The 22925-nt window shown below is 44.7% G+C and overlaps 2 protein-coding genes across 3 annotated transcripts; one reads left to right on the forward strand and one right to left on the reverse strand.

Moving 5' to 3' along the window:
- The first annotated feature begins 50 nt into the window (after positions 1-50).
- On the forward strand, positions 51-1034 carry LOC113771896. Its single transcript, XM_027316444.1, has one exon. The coding sequence runs from the start codon at positions 51-53 to the stop codon at positions 1032-1034; it is 984 nt and encodes a 327-aa protein (XP_027172245.1).
- A 12240-nt stretch (positions 1035-13274) lies between these two features.
- On the reverse strand, positions 13275-22167 carry LOC113772522 (probable leucine-rich repeat receptor-like serine/threonine-protein kinase At3g14840). Of its 2 annotated transcripts, XM_027317133.1 has the most exons (24): positions 22006-22167; positions 21685-21859; positions 21400-21471; positions 21205-21273; positions 21030-21101; positions 20857-20928; positions 20624-20695; positions 20440-20511; positions 20260-20331; positions 20077-20148; positions 19923-19994; positions 18758-18826; positions 18300-18365; positions 17996-18061; positions 17873-17908; positions 17700-17740; positions 16932-17311; positions 16584-16779; positions 16160-16291; positions 15341-15459; positions 15018-15228; positions 14430-14667; positions 14105-14261; positions 13275-13798 (listed from the first exon to the last, which is right to left on the reverse strand). In XM_027317133.1, the coding sequence occupies exons 1-24, from the start codon at positions 22127-22129 to the stop codon at positions 13418-13420; spliced, it is 3036 nt and encodes a 1011-aa protein (XP_027172934.1). In that variant the 5' UTR covers positions 22130-22167; the 3' UTR covers positions 13275-13417. The 2 variants fall into 2 exon arrangements, with proteins under 2 accessions (XP_027172934.1, XP_027172935.1); XM_027317134.1 differs by lacking the exon at positions 16160-16291.
- Between the last annotated feature and the right edge of the window lie 758 nt (positions 22168-22925).

Here is a 22925-nt window from a genome sequence, read left to right on the forward strand (position 1 = left end):
ACGATGGTTCGACTAACCCGGAAGACCACCTCTCGGTCTTCCTGATGCACATGCGTCTGCAAACCGCCGCGGATGCACTCCGTTGCAAGACCTTCCCCATGTTTCTGAAGGGTAAGGCCCGGCTCTGGTTCCAGGGCCTGGCACCGGGGTCTATCCGGAGTTTCACCGAGCTGGCCAGACAGTTCGCCGCCCAGTTCGTCTCCTCGAAGACTTACTCGAAAAACGCGGCTCACCTGATGGCCATCAAGCAGAAGCCGGACGAGTCCCTGAAGAATTTCATGACTCGCTTCAACACAGAAAGCCTGCAGATCAGGGACAAGGATGAAAAGGTGGTCATGCCTGCCTTCATGAACGGGTTAAGGGTTCAGGAACTCTACTACAAGCTTGCCGAACAGCCCCCCAAAAATCTGGAAGAGCTCTTGACCCGGGCTCACGCCGCCGCCAACGCAGAGGAGGCCGCCCGCCTGAAGCGAGAGTCAGATCGGGAACTCGGGGATCGGAGAGGACGGGGAAACCCCCCTGAAACCAAGGACGGACAAGCCAGGAAGAACGTCTTCGATCGCCTCTCTAAGGATAAAGCCCCCGCTCAACCGCCACTCCCGGAAAAAGGGTATACACCCCTGACTCGGCCAAGGGCACAGATCCTGGCTGTGATGGAGGCAGAGGGTCTAGGAGGACGGCCGCCCAAGATGGGGACGCCCCGGAATAAAAGGAACCAGGACCGGTACTGTGCCTTCCACCGGGATGTAGGGCACGACACGGAGGGATGTTGGGCCTTGCAGAAGGAGATTGAACACCTAATCCAGCGTGGTTTCTTGGGGCGGTTTGTGCAGCCAGGTCGGCCGGACCAGGAGCGCAGACGTGCCTACCGCGAAGAGAGGGGTGAAGGCTACCGCCGAGACGGCCTTGAGCGGCGTGACGCGGCCCGAGGCCACTCCCCCGACCAGGGCACTCAGAACTTGGTAGGGGTTATAAACACCATAGCTTGGGGTCCTACGGGAGGAGACAGCCATACAGCCCGGAAGAACAGGTGACCTCCCCCAGACGGAGATGATTCACTGAAGCGTCTGCGCATGGACGAGGAGATCACCTTCGGACCGAGGGACGCGGTTCCCTTGGCATCCGGAAATCATGAGGCCATCGTAATAGACGTTGTTACCAATAATTACCGGGTGAAGAAAGTATACGTCGATCAGGGAAGTGCAGTGGACATCCTGTTTTACAGGGTGTTGAAAGAGCTCGGCCTGGAGGACGGACAGCTAACCCCTGTTCGGACACCTCTAGTAGGCTTTACCGGACCGCCCATCAATCCGGAGGGGATGATCACCCTGATGGTCACGGTAGGTCAGGCACCCAGATGCCGGACCATCCCTGTCAACTTCGTGGTGGTCAAGCAGCCATTCTCGTACAACATATTCCTAGGTCGGTCCGCTTTGAATGCCCTCCGAGCGATTCCCTCATCGCTCCACCTCAGCGTCAAATTCCCCACCCCAGGAGGAATTGCCGAGGTGCATGGAGATCCGGAGGTGGCCCGAGCTTGTTACCTAGCCATGCTCCGGAGACACGAGAAGGTGGTCGCTCAGACGACCAGTTTGGAGCCTTACATCCCGGGGGAGGAGGATCGGCAGCTGGGCACTCAGGATGAGATCGAGGAGTTCCCATTGAAGGAGGACAGACCTGACCAGATAATCCGCATCGGTGTGTCGCTATCGCCCAAAGAGAAGGATGACCTGAAGGCCCTCCTAAGGGAGTACGCCCAGGTTTTCGCTTGGACGGTAGAGGACATGCCTTGGATTCCGACTGACCTGACCGTCCACCACCTCAACATAAACCCCCGCTCTAAGCCAGTGAAACAGAAAAAGAGGAATTTCGCTCCAGAGAGAAATGAGGCGATCAGGAAGGAGGTCGGAAAGCTGCTGGAATCCAAAATCATCATGGAGGTCTACTACCCCACCTGGCTAGCCAACCCTGTTCTAGTAAAGAAGGAGGACCAGTCCTGGAGGATGTGCGTTGACTTTGCAGATCTCAATAAGGCCTGCCCGAAAGACTGCTTCCCCTTGCCGAGGATCGACAGGTCCGTAGATGCTACTGTTGGTTTTGACGTTTTGTGTTTCCTGGATGCCTTTAAGGGATACCACCAGATAGAGATGGCCGAGGAGGATCGGGAAAAGACTTCGTTCATCACCGAGGAAGGGACCTACTGCTACCGGACGATGCCATTCGGGTTAAAGAACGCTGGAGCTACTTACCAGCGCTTGGTCAACAAATTATTTCAGAACCAGATCGGCAGGAACATGGAGGTCTACGTGGACGACATGATCGTCAAGAGCCGAGCAGGATCACAGCTCGTCCCCGACTTGAGGGAGATCCTGAACATCCTCTGGGAAAGCCGGATGCGGTTGAACCCGAAGAAGTGCACCTTCGGAGTTAGGTCGGGCCGGTTCCTCGGTTTCTTGGTCTCCCGAGAAGGGATCGGGGCCAACCCCGAAAAACTCCAGGCCATCATGGACATGGCCACTCCACGGAATGTGAAAGAGGTCCAGCGACTCACGGGAAGGATGGCCGCCCTGAATAGGTTCCTCTCATGGTCCGCGGTAAGGGGGCTCCCCTTCTTCCGAATCCTAAAAGCGCCTAAGGACTTTTAGTGGACCGAGAAGTGCCAGAAGGCCTTCACCGACTTGAAGGCGTATCTGGCCGAGCTGCCCACCCTGACCGCCCCAGAGCAGGGAGAAACCTTGTTCCTGTACTTGTCCACTTGCAACGAGGCCGTCAGCGCGGTTTTGGTGCGGGAAGATAGGGGGGCTCAGAGGCCAATATATTATGTTAGCCGCGCCTTACAAGGTATGGAAACGCGGTATACGCCGGCAGAGAAACTGGTCCTCGCCCTGGTACATGCTGCCCGGAAGCTCCGACCATACTTCCAGGCCCACAGCATTGTGGTCAGGACCGATCAGCCCTTGCGACAGATACTCACAAAACTTGAGGTTTCGGGTATGATGACTAAGTGGGCCGTCGAGCTCGCCGAGCACGACATCGGCTACCAGCCCCGCACCGCTATCAAAGCCCAGGCCCTAGCGGACTTCCTCGCCGAAGGAGTCAGTCTGTCCACAATTGAGCCGAGCTCCCTGCCCGAGGAGGCCCGGCCGGAAGAGCCTTGGGTACTGTTCGTGGACGGGGCCTCAAACAAGGAGGGAAGCGGAGCTGGCCTGCTACTCACCTCGCCTACAGGGGAAGAGCTGACCTACGCGCTCAGGTTCGACTTCCCGGCATCCAATAACGAGGCCGAGTATAAGGCCCTATTGACAGGGCTGCGGATAGCCCACCAGATGGGTGTAACCGCGATCAAGGTCAGGAGTGATTCTTAGCTCGTAGTCAACCAAGTCCGCGGGGAGTACGAAACTAAGGAAGACGTCATGAAGAGATACTTGGCCAAGGTACGAGAGGCGAGAGCCCTGTTTGACATTTTCGAGATCGAGCGGGTGCCGAGGTCACAGAACAAGCGGGCGGACGCCCTGTCAAAATTGGCATCCTCCTCGTTTGCCCACCTTTGCAAGGAGGTCCTAGTCGAGGTGGTCAAGCAAAAAGCGTTGATCAGGTTCAGGTCCTGGCCATAGATAGCCCGGCCTCATGGATGACCCCCATCGCAGATTTCCTCAGCTCGGGAAACCTCCTCGCAAACAAAATCGAAGCCCGCCGACTCCAACTCAGAGCTGCTAAGTACACCTACGCCGAGGGGACCCTCTATAGGAGGTCTTATTCATCCCCCTGGCTAAAGTGCGTAACTCCTGAAGAGGGCGATTACGTCCTCCGTGAAGTCCACGAAGGATTATGCGCGGTGCATGTGGGGTCCCGGGTACTGGCCAAAAAGTGCCTTCTCCTGGTCTACTATTGGCCCTCGGTTTTCCAAGATGCGGCGGCTCTGGTTCAGAAATGCCGAGCATGTCAGGTGCACGCCCCGCTGCGCCACCAACCCACTCGGGAGATGGTCCCCATCCACGGTCCTTGGCCCTTTGCCCAGTGGGGGATAGACCTCCTGGGTCCCTTCACCCGAGCTCTGGGCAGGTACGAACACCTCGTGGTGGCCATCGACTATTTCACGAAGTGGATGGAGGCCGAGCCACTGGCCACTATCTCCGGAAGGGCAATTCAGAAGTTCTTTTGGAAAAATATAGTCTGCCGCTTCGGGATCCCGCATGTATTGATATCCGACAACGGGCGACAGTTTGCTGAAAATCTCTTCAAAAGCTGGTGCGCCAAGCTGGGGATTAGCCAGCACTTCACCTCGGTCGGACACCCCCAGGCCAACGGTCAGGTGGAGAATGTTAACCGAACCATTCTGCAGGGGTTAAAGATCAGGTTGGAACTAGCCCAGTTTAACTGGTTAGAAGAACTACCTAGCGTCCTTTGGGCCTACCGCACTACACCGAGGACGGCCACCCACGAGACCCCGTTTTCCCTGACTTACGGGGCGGAGGCGGTGGTGCCCGCGGAGGTCAGCCTCCCATCGCCCCGAACACAAAACTTCGTTGCGACAGCCAACGAGGAAGAGCTGAGGTGCAACTTGGACCTGCTGGAGGCCAAGCGGGGAGAGACGGCGATACGAATGGCTAAGTACAAAAGCCAGCTCGCCCGTTACCACAACGCGAGGGTACGGAGTACGCAGTACCAGCCTGGAGACCTCGTCCTGAGAAGGAACTCAATCAGCCGAATTCATAGCACCAACAAGCTTGATCCAAATTGGGAAGGGCCGTACAAGGTCTTAGAGACAAGCCCGGCTGGGTACTGTAAGCTTGCAAAATTAGACGGAGTAGAGGTACCCCGCACTTGGCACTTCTCGAATTTGCGGTTATTCGTAGGATAGGTTTGTCCAGGGTGTCTTATTGTATTCTTTGAAATTTTAGTACCATTTCATCATTAAATAAATGCTCAGTTTCCTTGTTTTAGATCCCTTCTCACTATCAATTTCGTTTAACCTTTCACCTCTACACTAGCACACTCAGATCAAGCTAAGTGTCCTAGCGAGGGGGTTGGGGGTGAGAAATCGTAACGGGTGAAAGGCTTTTTCAAGTTTGAGGAATCGACGCTCGACCCGGGAGGTCAGCATGATTACTTTTGAAAATGTTTGGGCGTTCGACCCAGGAGGTCGGCGACCAGGGGACAAGTCGAAATAATGAGTCGACGGAAGGCCTTCAAGGTCTGGGACGTGATGCTCGACCCAAGGGGTCGGCAGGACCGCCTCTGGAACTTTACCGCTCGACCCAGGAGGTCGACGCAACTCAAAAACCTTGGGGCTCGATGCTCGACCCAAGAGGCCGGCACGCCGTTCCATTAAATCGGGTTTGACGTTCGACCCTGGAGGTTGGCGTAGCTTGAAGCCTAGGTGTTTTGTGTTCGGCCCTGGAGGTCGGCGCATCACTCCGGTTTTTTGGAATTCTACTGCCAAATCAGCCTGATGGCTTGATGGTTTGGTGTCCCTGACAACTTAGCTGTTAGCTTAAAGGGCGTTAGATGCTCGACCCAAGAGGTCGGCACGCCGCCTTGAAGGATCTATTTGGCGCTCGATCCGGGAGGTCGGTGTTCCTTTTCGGTCACTAGAGTTTGCCGTTAGCAGGGAATGGAAAGACAAATCAGACAGTTTCATTTAAAAACTTCATCTCATATATACATTCAGACCCTATCTATTACAAGGCTTACCGAGCTATACAAGGAAAGGGGAACCTAGCTATGCCTTCTTCTTGCTGGCGATCTGCTCAAGGAGGAAGTTGAAGGTACACCTTAAGCATGTTGAGAGGTGGGAGCCGAAGGTACACCTTAAGCATGTTGGGGGGGCGTGTGGAGAAGGCTGTTAAAAAGGATCTGTGGAGATCTTGAGCTGCGGGGCATGGTCACATCCTTATAAGAGGATGGAAAGGGTTTCTGGAGTGACCGCTGCCCTAAGCCACAGGCTCCTTTCCGGAAGCCCTGCCAGGAGTCTCCTCCTCCTCCAGAGGAAGCTCCGCCAGCTCGGCCCCCACGTCGCTCCTTCCCATCAGGTCCTTCAGGGCATGCCCCTTGCGGTACCCATCGAAGAGCCAGTCCAACTTCTCCTCGACCGCAGGATTGTAGTCCTTGAAATCCGCCAAGTTGAAGCCGGGTGGGTTGAGGCTCTTCACCTTGTCCAGGGCCCGCGTGGCGCCGACCTGGAGGATGGGCTGGTTGAGGAGGGCCACGTCCTCGGCGAACTGATCGGAAGAGATGAAGTCTCGGACAGCCTTCTCGCGTTCCCGGCTGACGGTGCCGGAGAGCTCAATGGCGTGCTCCTCCCTCAGTTTCGCCACGCCCTTCTTCTCTTGGTCCAGCTCGGACCGGGTGGAGGCGAGCTGGACCTGGGACCCCTCCAGCTCCTTCTCAGCCTTGCCCAGTTTGGCCTTAAGGGAGTCTACCTCCTTAAGGGCCTTGGTGAGCTTCTGCTCGGTCTCCCGATTCTTCTTTTGCATCTTCTCCAAGTCGGGAGACAGCTCGGAGAAGCGGGTCACCAGGGCAGTACCGGCGGCGTTGGCCTAAAGAAATGAAAGTAAGAGTTAGCATATTACGAACCCCATTCAGAGAAAGAACAGGGACCCAAGGGGCCTAAAAGGGAGAGGGCTTACTTGGGCCTGGGCGGTGTAGTACATGTCCTGGAGCTCGGACGGGCTGGCCAGCTCCATCCACTTTTTGTCGCGTGGAAGGACTGAGCCCGTGACCAGCTCGCGAGCCACCCCGGGGAATTGGGCTCGGTCATTGATGGAGAGCTCCCAGGACGGGCAGAAGTGCCGGGGATCGTGCATCGTGGGGGCCTGCCCCGGCTTCGCGGGGGCCACGTGGCGGAAATGCCACAAGCTCGGGGGGCGCTCTCCTGGGCGTGCTCTTCCGCAGAGCCTATCCCCAGGTGGACAGGGCCCCCAGACGTCAGCTGGAGAGGGCGCTGTGCCGGGCCCTGCGCAGGTTTCCTTCCGGGTTGGGAAAGCTCGTCCTCTCGTCCCCTCTTCTGCCCCGTTACCTTCTTTTTGCCGGGGACCTGCTTGGAGGGGGACTGAGCTTGAGAGGCCTCCTTCTGGGGGACCGAGCTGCCCCCAGGAGTCGCAGAGGTCTCAGGTGCCCTCTTCGCCGCCTCAGGCTGTGTAGTGGAGGCGACCTCCTCTGTCGACGCGCCTAGTAGCCTGGAGAGCCTCTTCACTGCAGAGAACACCACCGGATTAGTGCTATAGGTCAGAGAAATAAAGGGGAAAAGGTAACAGATAACAAGGGAACAGGTGCAGTATTACAGGCATCTCGGTCGGCGGGGGAGAATGCCACCCCTCCGGGGGACCCAGACAGCTTCCCCAACAGCCCGGCCGCGGAAATCTGCTCGGTGGAGAACTTGGCTGCGTACAGCTTCACCGCAGAGCCCAGCAGCTGGCCGAAGGCCTCAGGGTCCAGGTCCTCCGGACAGGAGTCGTCCTCGACCCCCCCAACCTTCCACGCATTGGGAGGAAATTGCGTGGTTTTAACGAAAAAGAAGTCCCCCTTCTAGTGTTTTACGGAGGAAGAGGGGACCCCGTATAGAAGATCTTGGGTGCCCTTTCCGCCGCGATTGCTGGCGGATCGAAGCCTTGAGAAGTAGTACCACCCAGGGAGAGAAGCCTTGAGGGCGTAGGAAGCACGAAAGAGAGAGAGAGAATAGGGGATGGAGCAGATCTGACAGTAGATCAGGAATCCGATGATGATCCTGATCGAGTTAGGGTGGACCTGGGTGATCCTGAGCCCCCAGTAGCTCAGGATCTCGGGGGCGGAGGAATGGGGAGTCGGAGCCCCGCGACCAGTTGCTCTTTGTAAATGACTACAAAGCCTGGGGGAGGTCGGCATGCTCGATCGGTGGGCCCGGCGGCTCGCGGCTCGAAGGCCGGGGAAATGGAGAATGACGCGGCCAGCTCGGCCACCGCCCCGGGCGAGAGGGTGGCCCCCTCCCGGTCGGGGTGACCGTAATTGAACTCCGGATCATCCCCCTGCTCGGAAGCAGGGGTCCCCTCGGAGGAATCCCTGTCCTCCCCAGCTCCCCTCTGGGTTCCGCCAGGGGAGTTATGTGGAGACTTGGGGGAGGGGATGGAGGCGGCTTGCTGCTCGATGAGGGTATCGAGCTCGGCCACCTCCTCTAGGAGTCGGGCAGAAGGAGAATGGGCGGATGGAGAGCTCATGATGTCAATAGGCTCCAACAAGTCAGCAATTGGGAAATTGGGATTGGAAGAAGAGGAAGAAGCAGGAGGAGGAGAAGATGAGGATGAGGACGATGAAGATTAGGACGAGGAGGAAATAAAGATTCTGGGGGCTCTACGACGGGCCGGAATCTGGGATGCGGTGGAAGTGACGCCGGAATGGTCCGACATAAAATGCAGAAGGGGGCCAAAGGAGAAAAGGGAACGTGAAAGAAGAGGGGAGAGAACTTACTGATAATCGAAGTGAAAAAAAGGATGGAGAAGTCGCCGGAATCTGGATGCTGGAAGCCGGAAGCCTTGTTGCTGAGAATTGGAAATGCACGAGGAAAGGAGAAAATGACAAATAGAGTTAAACGGAATTTGGCAGCCCCTATTTATAAGGGACGAAAGGGGGGGAAAAACGGTTACTTGAATTTGAACCGTCCCGTGTGAACGCATTCAAGAGCGGTACGGAGATCGAGGGGACGTGACAACTGAAAGGACGCGAACGCCACTTCCCAATGTCAGCACTGCACCGGAGGTGACCGCGGCAGAGCAGTGCGATGATGGGCTTCCACGTGGCAAGGGAATAGATCAGGTCTGCCTGGGAGCCTGACCTAATCTAGGGGGTTAGTGCAGAGGTCCCGTCCTGGGCCTGTACACGTGGCAGCCCTGGGCGATCCGAGTTGGGCTTGGACCTCGGGCCCATGGGGAACCAGCCCAGGTCACGCGGCGGCTAGGGCTCCATGGGGCTCCCGAGAGCTACCCCGCGGAGGGCGGGGAGAATCCCCCTCAGCGCGGGATTGGGAGCTATCCAGGGCAAGTCCCGAAGCGTACGGAGGTCGGACTCCTAATAAGGTATAAGTAGTAACGCACAATGACTGCGCAAGGTACGCTCACCATTGGCAACTCACTCCCGACTGCTAGTACACTCTCCACTCACCGGAAAACTAACTTGACCGTCGGAGCGCCCTCAGGAATTACCTCGGGGCCCCTGTTAGTTCATTCTCTCGTTTTTCTTTCAGGCTTAGGACGCGCTCTTTCCATCAGCTCGCCGAGCTCATCAGGTCAGCTCGGTCCGGGGAAGTTCCGTGCTTCTTCAGGCGACAATAGTGTTACACAAATTATCATTCAAGGAGAGCCATGTGAGATTTCTAAAACTTTAAAGATACTAGGTGATATTATGATAAACCTCAGGGGAGGTTTCTGAAATTAACTCCATCAGTTATTATTATTATTATTGAGTTATTATTATTATTATTGGCTGATAGTTCCCCATAGTTTAACCCCATTACAATTATGGCAAATTCTCAAAGATCTTCATTTTTTTTCTTGGACAAAATCTTCATGATATGTTTTGAGAAATCTTTGCTCAGTATTTTAAAAGGTGTTTCAAGGAGAGCTCCAAATGCTTGGAGCAATCAAATGGGGCATAAGTATTGTTGGGTATTTACCCCACAGCACGGAGCAAATGCTCAAGTGTTTTGGGTATCGGGAGTTTGGCATTTTCTATTTTTTTTTTTTTTTTTAACTTTCAACTTTGAGTTTGCTAATCTTTCATCCTACCTTTGTTTTTCTGCCCTTCTTGTTATTTTTCTCATTTTTTAAGAAGAAGTCCATGATTTTCTCTTTGGAAATTGTTTGGGTTAAATACAAAATAAAAACATCCATCACTTAATTTGTTTCCTTTCTTTTTCTCTTTTCGTTTAATACCAAGATATGTTTATTTTATGCTAACACGACTCTAGGTGATTAATTAATATACGGGTTCAAGTTATACTTGTTATATTATAATTTTACTTGTTAGACAATAATAATTTCTTGTACTTCTTCTTAATTTTATCAAAATTTTATATTTACTAGTAACCTTTACATGTATATTTTGTAATTTATATAATGTTATTGTAATTTTTATTTTTAAATATCAATCAAAATTTGTAAAGACTTAACCTCACGCCTCAAGGCTTTTGACTTGTTTGGATTGATATAAAAACACCATACCCAACACTCTTGCCTTTTAAAAGCTCGAGTTTCCGCTTGATGTACTGGGGCCACTAAGTTAGGCTGTTATTTGGTTCTAGAACTAACGAAATACTCAAGGCATAAAGGAGCATGCCAACAGGTTTTCCGGCAGATTGGCATTAAGTAGTAATAAATCTCGAGAGGTTTTCCCACAATGGAATTTATGACATGCGAATCAGTCAAAAGTCACGACAACAACGTAACTTGGCCGATGGATGAATCTCTCCATCAGTCGCTATTCCACAGGTAAGGATGCATTTAGTAGCAACCTAATTTCAAAGACTAATAAATTAGATAGCAATCTGGAAGCGGTTAATTGGTGCCTCCATTAAATTGCTGATCGAAACCAGGTAGAGCTCCTGGTACGCCAGCACCAATTACTGGCGAACAAAATATACCAACTTGATTGTATGCTCATCGGTTTGCATGCAGCTTCCTCTCGTTTTATTTTTTATTTAGGGTAAAATACACTTTATTTCCTGTGATTTAGTGATTTTTCACGTAACTTTCTTGCGATTTTAAAAACTATACATAACCTCCAGATAGTTTGAACTAAAGTGTTAAGATGATGGAAATGGACCTCTGCAACGAAATCCACAGAAATATCGAGATGATCCGTGTTTAAACACTAAAATGGTTGAAATGACCAAAATATATAAACATAATATACATGCCACTTAAACCCCCTACGGTTTTGTGATTTACCATATATGTAACATTCTTATGATTTAGTGTTTTACCAACTAATCCCCTTCTGTAGTTAATAAATAATTTCTAACTTTATATACGAGTACTTTTGATATTTTAGTTAATTCCCCGTCATGAAATGCATATTCTGTTATTTTAACACTTTACTGCAAACCATGAGTAATTTTGTGTAGCTTTTCAAATCACATGAAGTTCTTATTTATATATCTTCTTTTTTCCCTTTTTCTTTACTTGATCTTAGCTCTTGAGACGACTAACAATTTTAATTGCAACATGATGGTTTTACAAAGCAATAGAAAAGAATTTGACCGTGAGTAGAGGTGGCAAAATGGGCGGGATGGGCGGGATTTGCTTGGGTTTGAGATGGAACCGAGTCATATGGGTTTGGGCCCAACCTTACCCATATGTGTTTTGGGACTAACTTGGGCGGGATCATTTTGGGATGGGTTTAGATTGATCCCGCCCAATACCCAAATCCATTTTCTACATATTTTTTTTCCTTTAATTCATTTTTTATTTTTATATAATTTTAATATTTTTGATTTATTAAATTTCTTTTAGTTTTATTAAATAAACATGCAAGTGCTTTATACTCAAGATTCCCACCAAAAATTGGATTAACAAATAAAGGAAAAGATAGATATACAGCCATATTCCAACATATATCAAGATGGCCAAGGTCCTTAGGATGTTGAATATTTATCCTTATCATTGTCCAAGGATGACAGGTCTAAACTAACTGAAATGCTGGAAATTCTTGTGGATAATGACTAGGAAGACTACTAGATTATATTCGCTGGTATGACTATAAAAATTATTAAAGATAATTTTTGAATCTAAGATTCCGTTTGGATTGACTTTTTTTTCAAAAAATAAGTTTTTCAAATACAATGTTACAGTAATATACAATAACTCAAGAAACATCCCATCCATATTAATATATCAAATATTTCAAAAAAATTTTATAGTAAAAATTTTTCATATACATTGCTACAATAAAATATTTCAAAAACACCTACCAAAAACAGCTAATCCAAACGGAGCCCTTGCCATTTGAGCCCAATGGGTACCCAAGTATTTCCCATCCTTTCCCATTCATTAATGGGTATAGTTGGGATGTGTTCCAACTTAAACCCAATACCAAATTATAATACCCATCCCGCCCAAAGTTCCTTTGGGCATGGGTAGCCCATTGGGACTTGGGACAAATTGCCAGCTCTAACCGTGAGCAGTCGAACAATACACACTGTACGGAAATTTTGAGAGCCGTAACAAATAGTCTTCCGGTTTTGGTGACTTTGTTCAGATGCTGTATGAATGGATAGAGTTTTACTCTGGACTAATAAAAGTCTTGGCATTTATATTCGCCTGAACTATCCATTATCATGTGGGGCATTTGAGAATAAGCTGAGTGGTACATATCATTCTTCCTTTCATGAACTTTGTTTCCAATCATCATTACTACTATGTAAATACCCCAAATAATTGCATGGAAAGACTAAGCATAAAATACCCATCTTTTTCACCATATAATCCTCACTTTTATCAAGAAACCAAGATTAGTTCACACGCACATCAATTTTAATTTACTTTTGACGAATTACAGTAGTATAAACTGATCATCATCAATCAGATTTCTCAAATCACAAGAACATCTATCATCCAAAGGTCGTCGTCTCGTTAATTGCAGGACTGGGATTTGTGTGGAGCTGCAATTAATAATATTTTGAAATGCCACTGAAAGAATCAAAATGCTTGTATTGATTGTAAGAATGTAGACGAGGCAGAATGCCGACACCATGCATGGCATTGGCCCCGGCCGGCTTGCGAAGCTGCTAGACTGAGCGTGGAAAGCGGGAACCCAAAATATCGTTGACTTACTGTTTGAGGTCTGTAAAAGAGAATTATTTTGAGATTTCAGGATCCCAAAACTTACCAATTATTTTGAGATTTCAGGATCCCAGAATGAGAGTTGATGCAGTATTCCACCTCTTTTTTTTTCTTTTTTTTTTGTTTCCTTTACGTATAAATAGATTTTAAACAATTCCTCGTTAATTTTTAATGGAATAAAATTCCCTCCCTAATATAAAACCATAATATTCATCACTAAAATATGTTTACCAATTTGTTTGTAATAAAAACCTTACAACCAGAATAGAATATTTGCGTTTACTCATCATAGTTCGCAAGGATTAGATGTCTCTTTCTATTTATTTTCCTCTTCTTTTAAGTGTTAGAATTAAGGTAATTGCATTCAATTTTTTTTAAATTTTTTTATTTTTTTACGTCCCACCTCTCCTCACAACCTTTTCCACCCTTAATTGCTGGATCTAAGAGTTCTAAACTTCAGGGTGGTAGAGACAACTCCACTAATGAGGTTGTGCAAATTGGTAAACTGTTAATGTAAAATCTACAATTATTTTTTGTTCCCACAACAACAGGAAGCGATTTAAATATATACTACCAAAATATTTCGGCAGTCGCAGATGACAATTTCCTCATGACTCGTCGTCCAGAAAACCAGTCTCTAGACTGATGGGGTATAAATCAGAAGCAGATGTTGAAGATGCAGTAAATGGCAGGTCACTTGACGTGCTCTGCGGCTGGCTCTCATCGAAAGTTGATAGCAGGTATTGCTCATCACTGATTTCCTTCACACTGGCACTCCATGCACTCGAGTCTAGAATCGACTTTTGATCCTCTACTCTTCCTTCTAGCATGCTCACCACTGTTGACATACTAGGCCTAGCGGCCGGAGATATACTGGTGCAAAGCAGGGCTATTTCAATTGTCAACATGATCTCATTTTCGTTGACGTCTGGTCCCAATCTGGAATCAACTAGTTCCATCAATTTTATTTCCTTCTTCAAGAGATGAGCCTGCATCAAAGAAAGAACATGCTGGAATATCAGCGCAAACATATTGAGCTTATAAGAAATGAGAGGGCTGTCCTGCAGATGGCTTAAATTCTTCTGATGCATCAAAATATTTAGCACATAAAAGCATCAAACTAAAGCATATTGATATTAGATGTCAGGAAGGAGGAGCCTCAGGTCTCACCGTTGCTGTACACCACATACTTAAGCAAACCAATTAAAAAAAAAAAAAAGCACGAAGATGAAGAATTCTTAAATCAAGAAATTCTAAGTAACAGGTAACTCAAGAGGGAAAGAAAATGCAGTTACCCAGTCGAGAAGATTCAAGTACTCCTCCTCCTCCTTTGGTTTAAAACCAGCGTTGCTCTTTCCGCTGACAATTTCCAGAAGAACAACTCCAAAGCTATAGACATCTGCTTTGTCAGTTAAGTAGCCTCTCATTGCATATTCAGGAGCCATATATCCACTGAAAAATAACCCATCCAACATCAGCAAATCAAATCAAGACCATGTTCTCCCATAAAAGAAAATGAAAAAAAAAAAACTGTAAACAGATTGATATGTATCCGGGGCACCCATAGGACTTTAATCATAGTAAGCCCTTCCCAAAAGAGAATTGCATGCTTGGACTCACAAGGTTCCTGCAACGCGGGTACTTATATGGGTGTCTTCTTCTTCATGAAGCCTCGCCAGGCCAAAGTCTGATATCTTAGGATTTAGCTCCTTATCAAGTAGCACATTGCTGGCTTTGATGTCTCTATGGACAATCTTCAACCTCGATTCTCCATGGAGATAGGCCAAACCTCTTGCTATACCAACACAGATCTTACGCCTTGTTGGCCAATCTAATTCCAACTGGTGCTCTTCAAGACCTGTAAGTTAAGAGGTGTGCCATTGTTATGGAAAAATCAGCATTACCCACACTTACATGCTATAACATAGAAGGAAAAGATTTGGGAAAATATTTCTGTTTTTCTCAAGAATTTACAATGATACGCCAACTATACTCACACAGGAATGCAAGTTACACAGAACCTAGACACTATTTGAATTGGATAACTAATCTAATCTAATTAATTCTATTCCTATTGATCTTTAGTATGAAATTCAAATGCATATCAAATAATATCTACATACAACTCATTCCAATACATGTGCATATTTTGATTTTGAAGGTGCGATTACCAAAGCATATACAAAAACAAATGCAATTTTAGCTTACCAAACAATGCACGACCAAGGCTGTTATTTTCCATGTACTCGTATACAAGCAACAATTGGTCTCCCTCGACGCAGCATCCATAGAGCTTTACGAGATTAGGGTGTTGTACAGCAGAAATCACGCCTATTTCATTCAGAAATTCACGGTTTCCTTGGGTCGATTTGGAAGAAAGCTGCTTTACCGCAATGATGGTTCCGTCAGACAGATTTCCCTTCAATTAAGATGTGATGTCATAACAAATGTAATATCAGATGTCTAGAATGCACTTGAGCACAAGTTTCTCTACATGAAGAATTTGGGAAGTATGCCACGGTTTGAGTTACCTTGTAGACAGAACCAAAACCACCTTTTCCAATTATATTGGAAGAATCAAAGTTGTTTGTTGCGTACTTGATTTGTCTCAGGGTGAATGATCCTGTTTGTTGATCTAGACCTCTTACATCTGCCAAAAAAACTGATATGAGTTAGAGCAAATTCACTACACATTTGAAATTTGACACACAATTTTCGCTATAAATGCAGGAAAGTGAATAGTACATCTCAACTTCCAAGAACTTATTTCCCCTGAGATCCCGTATCCCGTGCAAGGATGCGTGTCTACCATCGAATAAAATGAATTACTAAAGAAGTGTGTGAAATTTTAAAACCGTTATGACTGTGAATACAGTCATTAGGAGAATAAAAGGCCCGGTAATTTGTCAAAGTTTATTAGATGTGGCTATATGTCCTTGGCTGCAGTTAAAAGTTTATATTTAGGTTTGAACAGAATGTGTTTACCTTCACTAATATTTGAAACTTTCTACATATTGATAGCACAATTTGGAAGTCATTGCAGTACTACTTTGGTAATTTTTCTACCGTTCTACGTCCTCTGGTTAGTAACTCAAGATTCCATTTCCTTGGAACGGTCACTACAATCTTCTAGCATTCGAAAGCTTGTGGCATATTTAGTATATGCATGGAAGGTTTTAGATAAAAGGACTAATTTGACGAAATTTGAAGTTCAATTAAAAATTCCGGACGAAATTCAAGGACTCATAGAGTAACTTATCTGCTAATGCCGGAAATTCTTAAGCTAGGGTTACATTTCCTGTTTCGCAATACCACGTCCAATATTCTGCTTGAACAAAAGCTTATTTTACCTTGCTGCGTTGTTGGGCTGGGTTGCATGCGGAATTTCCACCCAAGTATGGCTAGAACCAGAGATACGGTAAACAGAACTGCAAGTACAATCCCAACTATGGCACCTACTGATACGCCATGTTGTGATGGTACTGGAAAATTTGAATGGGGAAAAGGAAAATAAATGAAGATAATAAGAAGTTGAAAAATAAGGTGAAATAACATGATCCCAAGATTTAGGGGAGTGAGATTTTCAAATCAGATTTGTTCAGATGAAATGAAAAAAAAAAAAAACATTCTATTGTTCTCCACGATTTCTCAACACATTCTAAAAGTTCAGAAACAAACATTTGTGAAACACTCACAAATCTAACAAAAGAAATAATGGCTCTGTTTCGATTCTTGAATTTTCAATCTAGAAGCTTTATAAGGTTTGAAGCTTACCGTGATCCACAGAAATGGCAGATATTAGAGGACCATACACTCCCTTGTAGGGGATATCAGTCGTTCCTTTTCCAGCCCAGTAGAAGCGGATCTCTAATGTACTGTCAATAACTACAGCAGGAATGTTTAGAACTAAAGGTTTATTGACGCCACCTATTGTGGTCTCAATATTGAAGTCTTTCCGGATCAACTTTCCCTGGAAAAACATCAACCAATTCCCAATGAAGGTGCAAACTTGAATTTGCATGAAATAACTAATTGTAGCTTATAAGTTCATCATCTCTGTGTCGATTAACTGCTTTGAAAATCTAAAACTCATTCCAGAAAGTACATGAAGCAAAAAAATACCTGAATGTGTATATCAAATATGCGCTTTCCGAGGCTGCGGTATGTTTTATCATCAGTAAACTTGATTTCAGCAAAGTGAAGCTTTACCATGTAGTTTCCATTTAGCAGACAGAACCCATAATACGTCAGTGAAAGAGGAGAAAGTCTTGCTTCCGAGTATAAATCATTTGCGTCATTCCCTGAAAATCTTGAACCATTACTCAGGACATATGTCAGAGACTCGTTTTTATTATCCATGAAGTGACCAGTGCTGCTAAATCCCCAGTTCGTTCCACTCTGGTAGAATTTTGATGGCCCTCCAGGCTGTGAATCGTCTTCGTAGCTCGTATCACCAATTTTTACTTCTCTTCCACCACAATTTATATGTAAAGAGGACCAGTCTGGAGAAACCAACGGAAATATTCATTACCAACTACAAAATAGGAAATTTTAATGAAAGATAGCAGAGGCATCAAAAAGAATGATTAGATCCTGAAAGAAGCAACATTTTTTAGTCAGTGAATACACCTATCGTTACTCTTACATATAGATTCGATAAACGGACAACCATTTAAATCATAATAGTAGCTTGAGTAATAGTCCAGGCTCAATACGCCTCAGTAGTCATGAAGAGACTTGCCTCAGTTTTACTTCTCCAAGTACTAGTGGCACGGAAGGAAGCAATTTGTTCTCAAGTAAATAAAGTATGTCATATGGTACTAAACAGGATAGATGGACCACGACTGCATGCCCAAACAATCCAAATGATATGAAATTAAGTAAACTCACTTTGCTGACATTGGAAACTCTGCAAGCATGGAAACGTGATCCTGAAAATCAATACAATGTTAGAAATAATCAGCATGACATGGAGTATGTGGTATTTCAGAATTTAATTAATCAGGAAACAAACCTTCGTCACATTTTAAGCATTTAGCAAATCTACATGGTGCAGGACTTACGATTTGTTGTTCTTCCAAGAGCTAGCGAATAAGTTCCTGATAAAGATTTACTGCACTTGTCAATTAAATACAGAAAACTTGGTCGGACAATTGTTACTTTAATAGAAGTAAATATAATCTCACAAGTTCGTGGCTTGGCAACTCGAGGATCCTGAATTTGAAGGAGTAAAATTGTTGTATGAAACGTCTCTGGATACAACATCAAAACCCGAGAAATCATAACATGCAACATACAATAAAAAGAAGAACTATTTTATTCCTGTAAGAAGATATAACCAGGTATGCAAGTGAAGAAATTTTATTTATTCTGTCATAGCACTTGTCATTTTTTTTATTTTTCTTGGTGTCTTTGAAGTGAAACTTCGATTTCGGAAAAGCAAGGACTATATTAATTTGCTAGAACATTTCCGTTGTAAGACCAACTTACCTATACACTCTGCTATTGAGCATCCCGTCAGGGATAGATCCCATGATGTTGTTTCCTGTGAGGTACCTATCAAAACCAACATTCATGGATTAGAAAGCTAACAATAAACATTCTAAAACTTCAAATGAACTTTTGGCCGCTACCCACATCTGGGTCATATCTTACAGGACAAAAGACTGAGGAGCAAATTTAGTCTACCATAAAGTTCTCTCCTCTATCATCTTCTGAACTCTAGTCACTACCTCCCCAAAACCCAAGGAAAGAATTAACCAAAAGACAGGACTTCCAAGGCATTTTCCACCACAATTAAAGTAGTATCCATTAAGTGGAGTCCAGCGTTGTCTACTTAGGTCAGGCTCTCGTTCTATCTTTTGGTTCTTAACATGGCTGAATTAGTAGACTAACTAAAGAAAAAGTGAACACATTTATTATCAAGGTTCAGCACTTAATTTCCTTACATGAAAACCGTGTTTGAAGTGTCTAAGTTTCTTGGAATTTGTCCACTAATTTTGTTGAAACTGACGTCCCTGCAAAAGAAACATAAGCAGTGAGTAGCAGAATTGGTATTGTTGATGTACTTTTGTTCATCAGGGATGCCCTCAAATCAATACAAGTGACCTGACCTTCTACCCACCTGGTTGTAGTAACCTGTACATTCTGTTTGCCTAGTTCTCCTTCTATGTGTCTACTCTAAATGTTTTGGGTAAATCACAGTGGCCTACATTCAGCTTTACCATTAGCTCATTACCCTTTAAATATTTGACATGGAAAATGACCCAGACAAACAATTAAGCTGAATGCCATTGTAATTTAAAAGTAGGAAGTATTACAAAATTATTCTGTGTCATCACCAACAGGACAAAGGAGAGGTTATTACAATTCTCAAGAACCCTAGGGTAGGTTTCGGTCATCAAGTTGGCTGCTTTTTTAACCAGACTCGAGAATCATTTGCATCTCGTTTACTTTTTGTTTCCCGTACTGGAATCAAGGTTGTAAAATGGTGAGGCAACACTCCAAATTTTAAATAAGTAATAACGGATCATCAATCATTTTCCAGAAATTGAAGCAATTCGCCAAGTGCAGAAAACCAGTACCCAGCAGAGGTTTTGGTGCTTACTGAGTAGTAGACCCAACAACTTTTCAAGATGCAAGGGGGTAAAATAAATAGTGCATTGGATCTCTCTTGAGATATTGATTAACATTCTGTGCAGCTATCCTATCATCCTTGAATCGCTTACTGTCGCATCATAAATTCCTGCCCCAAATCTGGGCAGCAAATTCATAGATCATCATGCTACCTTACACAATGAAGTTATTATCCTTAACAAATTGATAAAAACATCTTTTTGGACACTGTTACAAAGCTGTAATCTTAACTTTCTGATGTATCAATATCTAAGGTTCAAAAACAAACACTAACCGTATGCAACTAGCATTTAGAGGTCCAACAATAGTATCATATCCTAACAGGGCAGTCAATAGTAGCCAGTTCTGAGGAACGATCAACTTTGTGCTAGCGAAAGACTATAACAGGGCTTTGCATGTTATGAAGGAGAAGTCTCTGAGATTGATGCAAGCACAAGTTTTTGAAAATTGAAGAAATAAATATCTAAATCTACTCACAAGACTTTCAAGTGTGCCAGGGAGCCAAGATAGTCTGGTAACTGCCCTGCTATATTGCAACTCCTCAATATCCTACATAGCCAATTGTAAAACAAGTTAGAGCCACTGAATATTTATTACCCTTGAGAGGGAAATGCAAAGTCAGATAACTCACAGCGTCGTCATATTAGTCGCATTGCTAAAGAGAGGAAAAGCAGTCTCATTTCCACTCAAATCACTAATTCTCCTGTTCGTGTTTTACAAAAAGAACAATAGAGCCAAGATATCAACCAATTGTATCATTGATTCCTTTACTCTACTTCATAAAAATGCAAATCAAGAAATAAGAAAAACTTACAAATCAGTTAAATTTGTTAAAGAAGCAATGCCAGGTGGGATTGGCCCACTTAAACCACTACCCTGGATCACTCTGCCATGATTAGGTATTTTAGTTGAAGAACAATAAAATGAAACATTTAGCGGGATTTACAGGGGGACAAAGATGAATTTAAATAGTTACAGGTGGTCAAGGTCTTACAAATTCTGTATACTTTTCCAGTTTTCGATGAAATTAGGAATACTTCCCGTCAAGTTGCAGCCACCAATCCGACTACAATTTTTTTTTTTTAAGAAGTTAAATGAATCAGTTTTAAAACAGAAGTAGAACGTGCTGCACATTCAGAATCCTCTGGTTGGACTGAAATTGAAAGTGAGGAACTCACAAAATGGTCAAGGCGGTCAACTTAGCCAATGTCACAGGCAACTCCCCACTCCAATCATTCGAGGTAAGAGTTCTTGAATGTCACACCCAAATCAATTAAAAATAAAGGAAAATAGAAAAGCAAAAGACTACAGATTCTCTTCACCTGATAACTAGAATACACAAAAGAAATCAAAAGCAGATAATACCCAATAAATGATACAAATTACGTGGGAATGACTCAAAAGGGCTTACAGTTTTTTTAAGCGTGTAAGATTCCCAAGCTCTGGAGGTATAGGTCCAGACAACTGATTGAAGTCCAAAGTTCTACAGAAAGTTTAAGATACAAGAAACAGATTAGTCATAAGCTGAATAAAGAATTGGGATATGTTTGTAAAGGAAATACAAGGGTCAATGAGGTTCCTTACAGATTCACAAGTGTGCTGATGTTTCCAAGTTCTTTTGGTATTATTCCTGATATGCGGTTACCATAGAGGGACCTATAATAAAAACCATAAACTTGCACGTCAGTACTGAATACTGAGACAAACATAAATTTCCAACAACAAATGCAGAATAATAGAACAGGAGAGCAAATCTTACATGTTCACAAGCTGCATGGTACCCCATATTGGAGGGATATTACCAGAAAGGCAGTTCCGAGAAACATCACTAGATTGAAATAGCAAAGATTGAAGATAAATACACACTCTAGCGAGTTAATTTGTTCCATTTTTTGACTTGAGTCTTCCTCAAATATTTGGTAGTCATTTCTCATAGGAAAAGGTGAACACTTACAACTCACGGAGGTAAGGGAGTTTGACCAATTCTGCTGGCAGTGTTCCCGGAAGACTCAGTGATTTCAATACTCTGTACCTCAGACGAAAGAGCAAGAAGAAAAAATAAAAATCGGATTTTTTTTTTTTTTTGGATTTTTCATGTAGAGAATAACATGGGCAAACAAAAATGTTCTTCTCATGTAGACACTACAGATTTTCTTGATATGCCTTGTTCTTTCTTTGGCACAAGACGCCAGGTATACATTCCATGATTTTTGTACATGCCTAAGGAAGGGGTACTTACATACTACTGACATGACAGGTAGTGTTATCTTCAAAGGAACAATCACAAGTAACCGCATTCGCAAACTCCTTTGGTGCAGTAGTATTTCTCCAGTTTGATTGTCCACTACAGGGATCTACGCTGAAATCCCAATCAGTCTTCCCTAATGTTTTTGCAATTTCCTTCAAAACTTCCACTAGAAGAAACCAACATCCAAAAAACAGACAATGATCAGCTGGTATGATACGTTAAGTCGAAGTAGAGATAAAGAATTGAAGTCGTGTTTCTCGTCCACGCCCTTTTAAACTAAACTTCATACTCGTGTACTATATGTGTATATACCTTCATCTGATACCAAAGTGGCTCCAGAGGCAAGCATTACCAGCAAGAAGATGAATATTGCTGCAGCCGCAGAAGCATCTGAGAATCCAGGATGACACCGGAGAAACATCTTGTTGTGTGTCATCAAGAAGAAGTCCCGCGTCCTCAAGAAGTAGTTACTGTAGAGTATTACAAGTAAGAAGACTGACAAAATTGTACGGAATTCAGCAGCGCGTCAAGTCAACTGGAACCAAAGGACAGCAACTTGAACCTTGAAAATGAAGCTTAAAATAAAGTGATAATTTCAGAAACCTCACATGAGGTTTTTGACCATTTCACTAGCCTCCCCTAAAGTTTGTAAAATTACACACTGTACGGAAATTTTGAGAGCTGTACTTGGTCTTAACAAATAGTCTTTGGTTTTGGTGACTTTGTTCAGATGCCGTATGAATGGATGGAGTTTTGCTCTGGACTAATAAAAGTCTTGGCATTTGTATTTGTATTCGCCTGAACTATCCATTATCATGTGGGGCATTTGAGAACAAGCTGCACTTTTTCCTCCATTTATGAATGCTATTTTTCTCTTCTTGGTTACTCTCTCTCTCTCTCTCTGCGTATATATTATATGTGCGTTAAATTTTACAAAATCTACCTCTACTTCATGCTGAATTACCTTAGAGTCCGCAAACAAATAAATAGTTCTGCAGAAAGTGACATTTTGCGTCTGGCTACCTGAGTGGTACGTATCATTCTTCCTTTCATGAACTTTGTTTCCAGTCATCGTTACTATTATGTAAATACCCCAAATAATTGCATGGAAAGACTAAGCATAAAATACCCATCTTTTTCACCATATAATCCGCACTTTAGCAAGAAACCAAGATTAGTTCACACGCACAGCAATTTTAATTTACTTTTGATGAATTACAGTAGCATAAACT

The sequence above is a fragment of the Coffea eugenioides genome, chromosome 5 (genome assembly GCF_003713205.1).
Source record: "Coffea eugenioides isolate CCC68of chromosome 5, Ceug_1.0, whole genome shotgun sequence".
Taxonomy (NCBI): domain Eukaryota; kingdom Viridiplantae; phylum Streptophyta; class Magnoliopsida; order Gentianales; family Rubiaceae; genus Coffea; species Coffea eugenioides.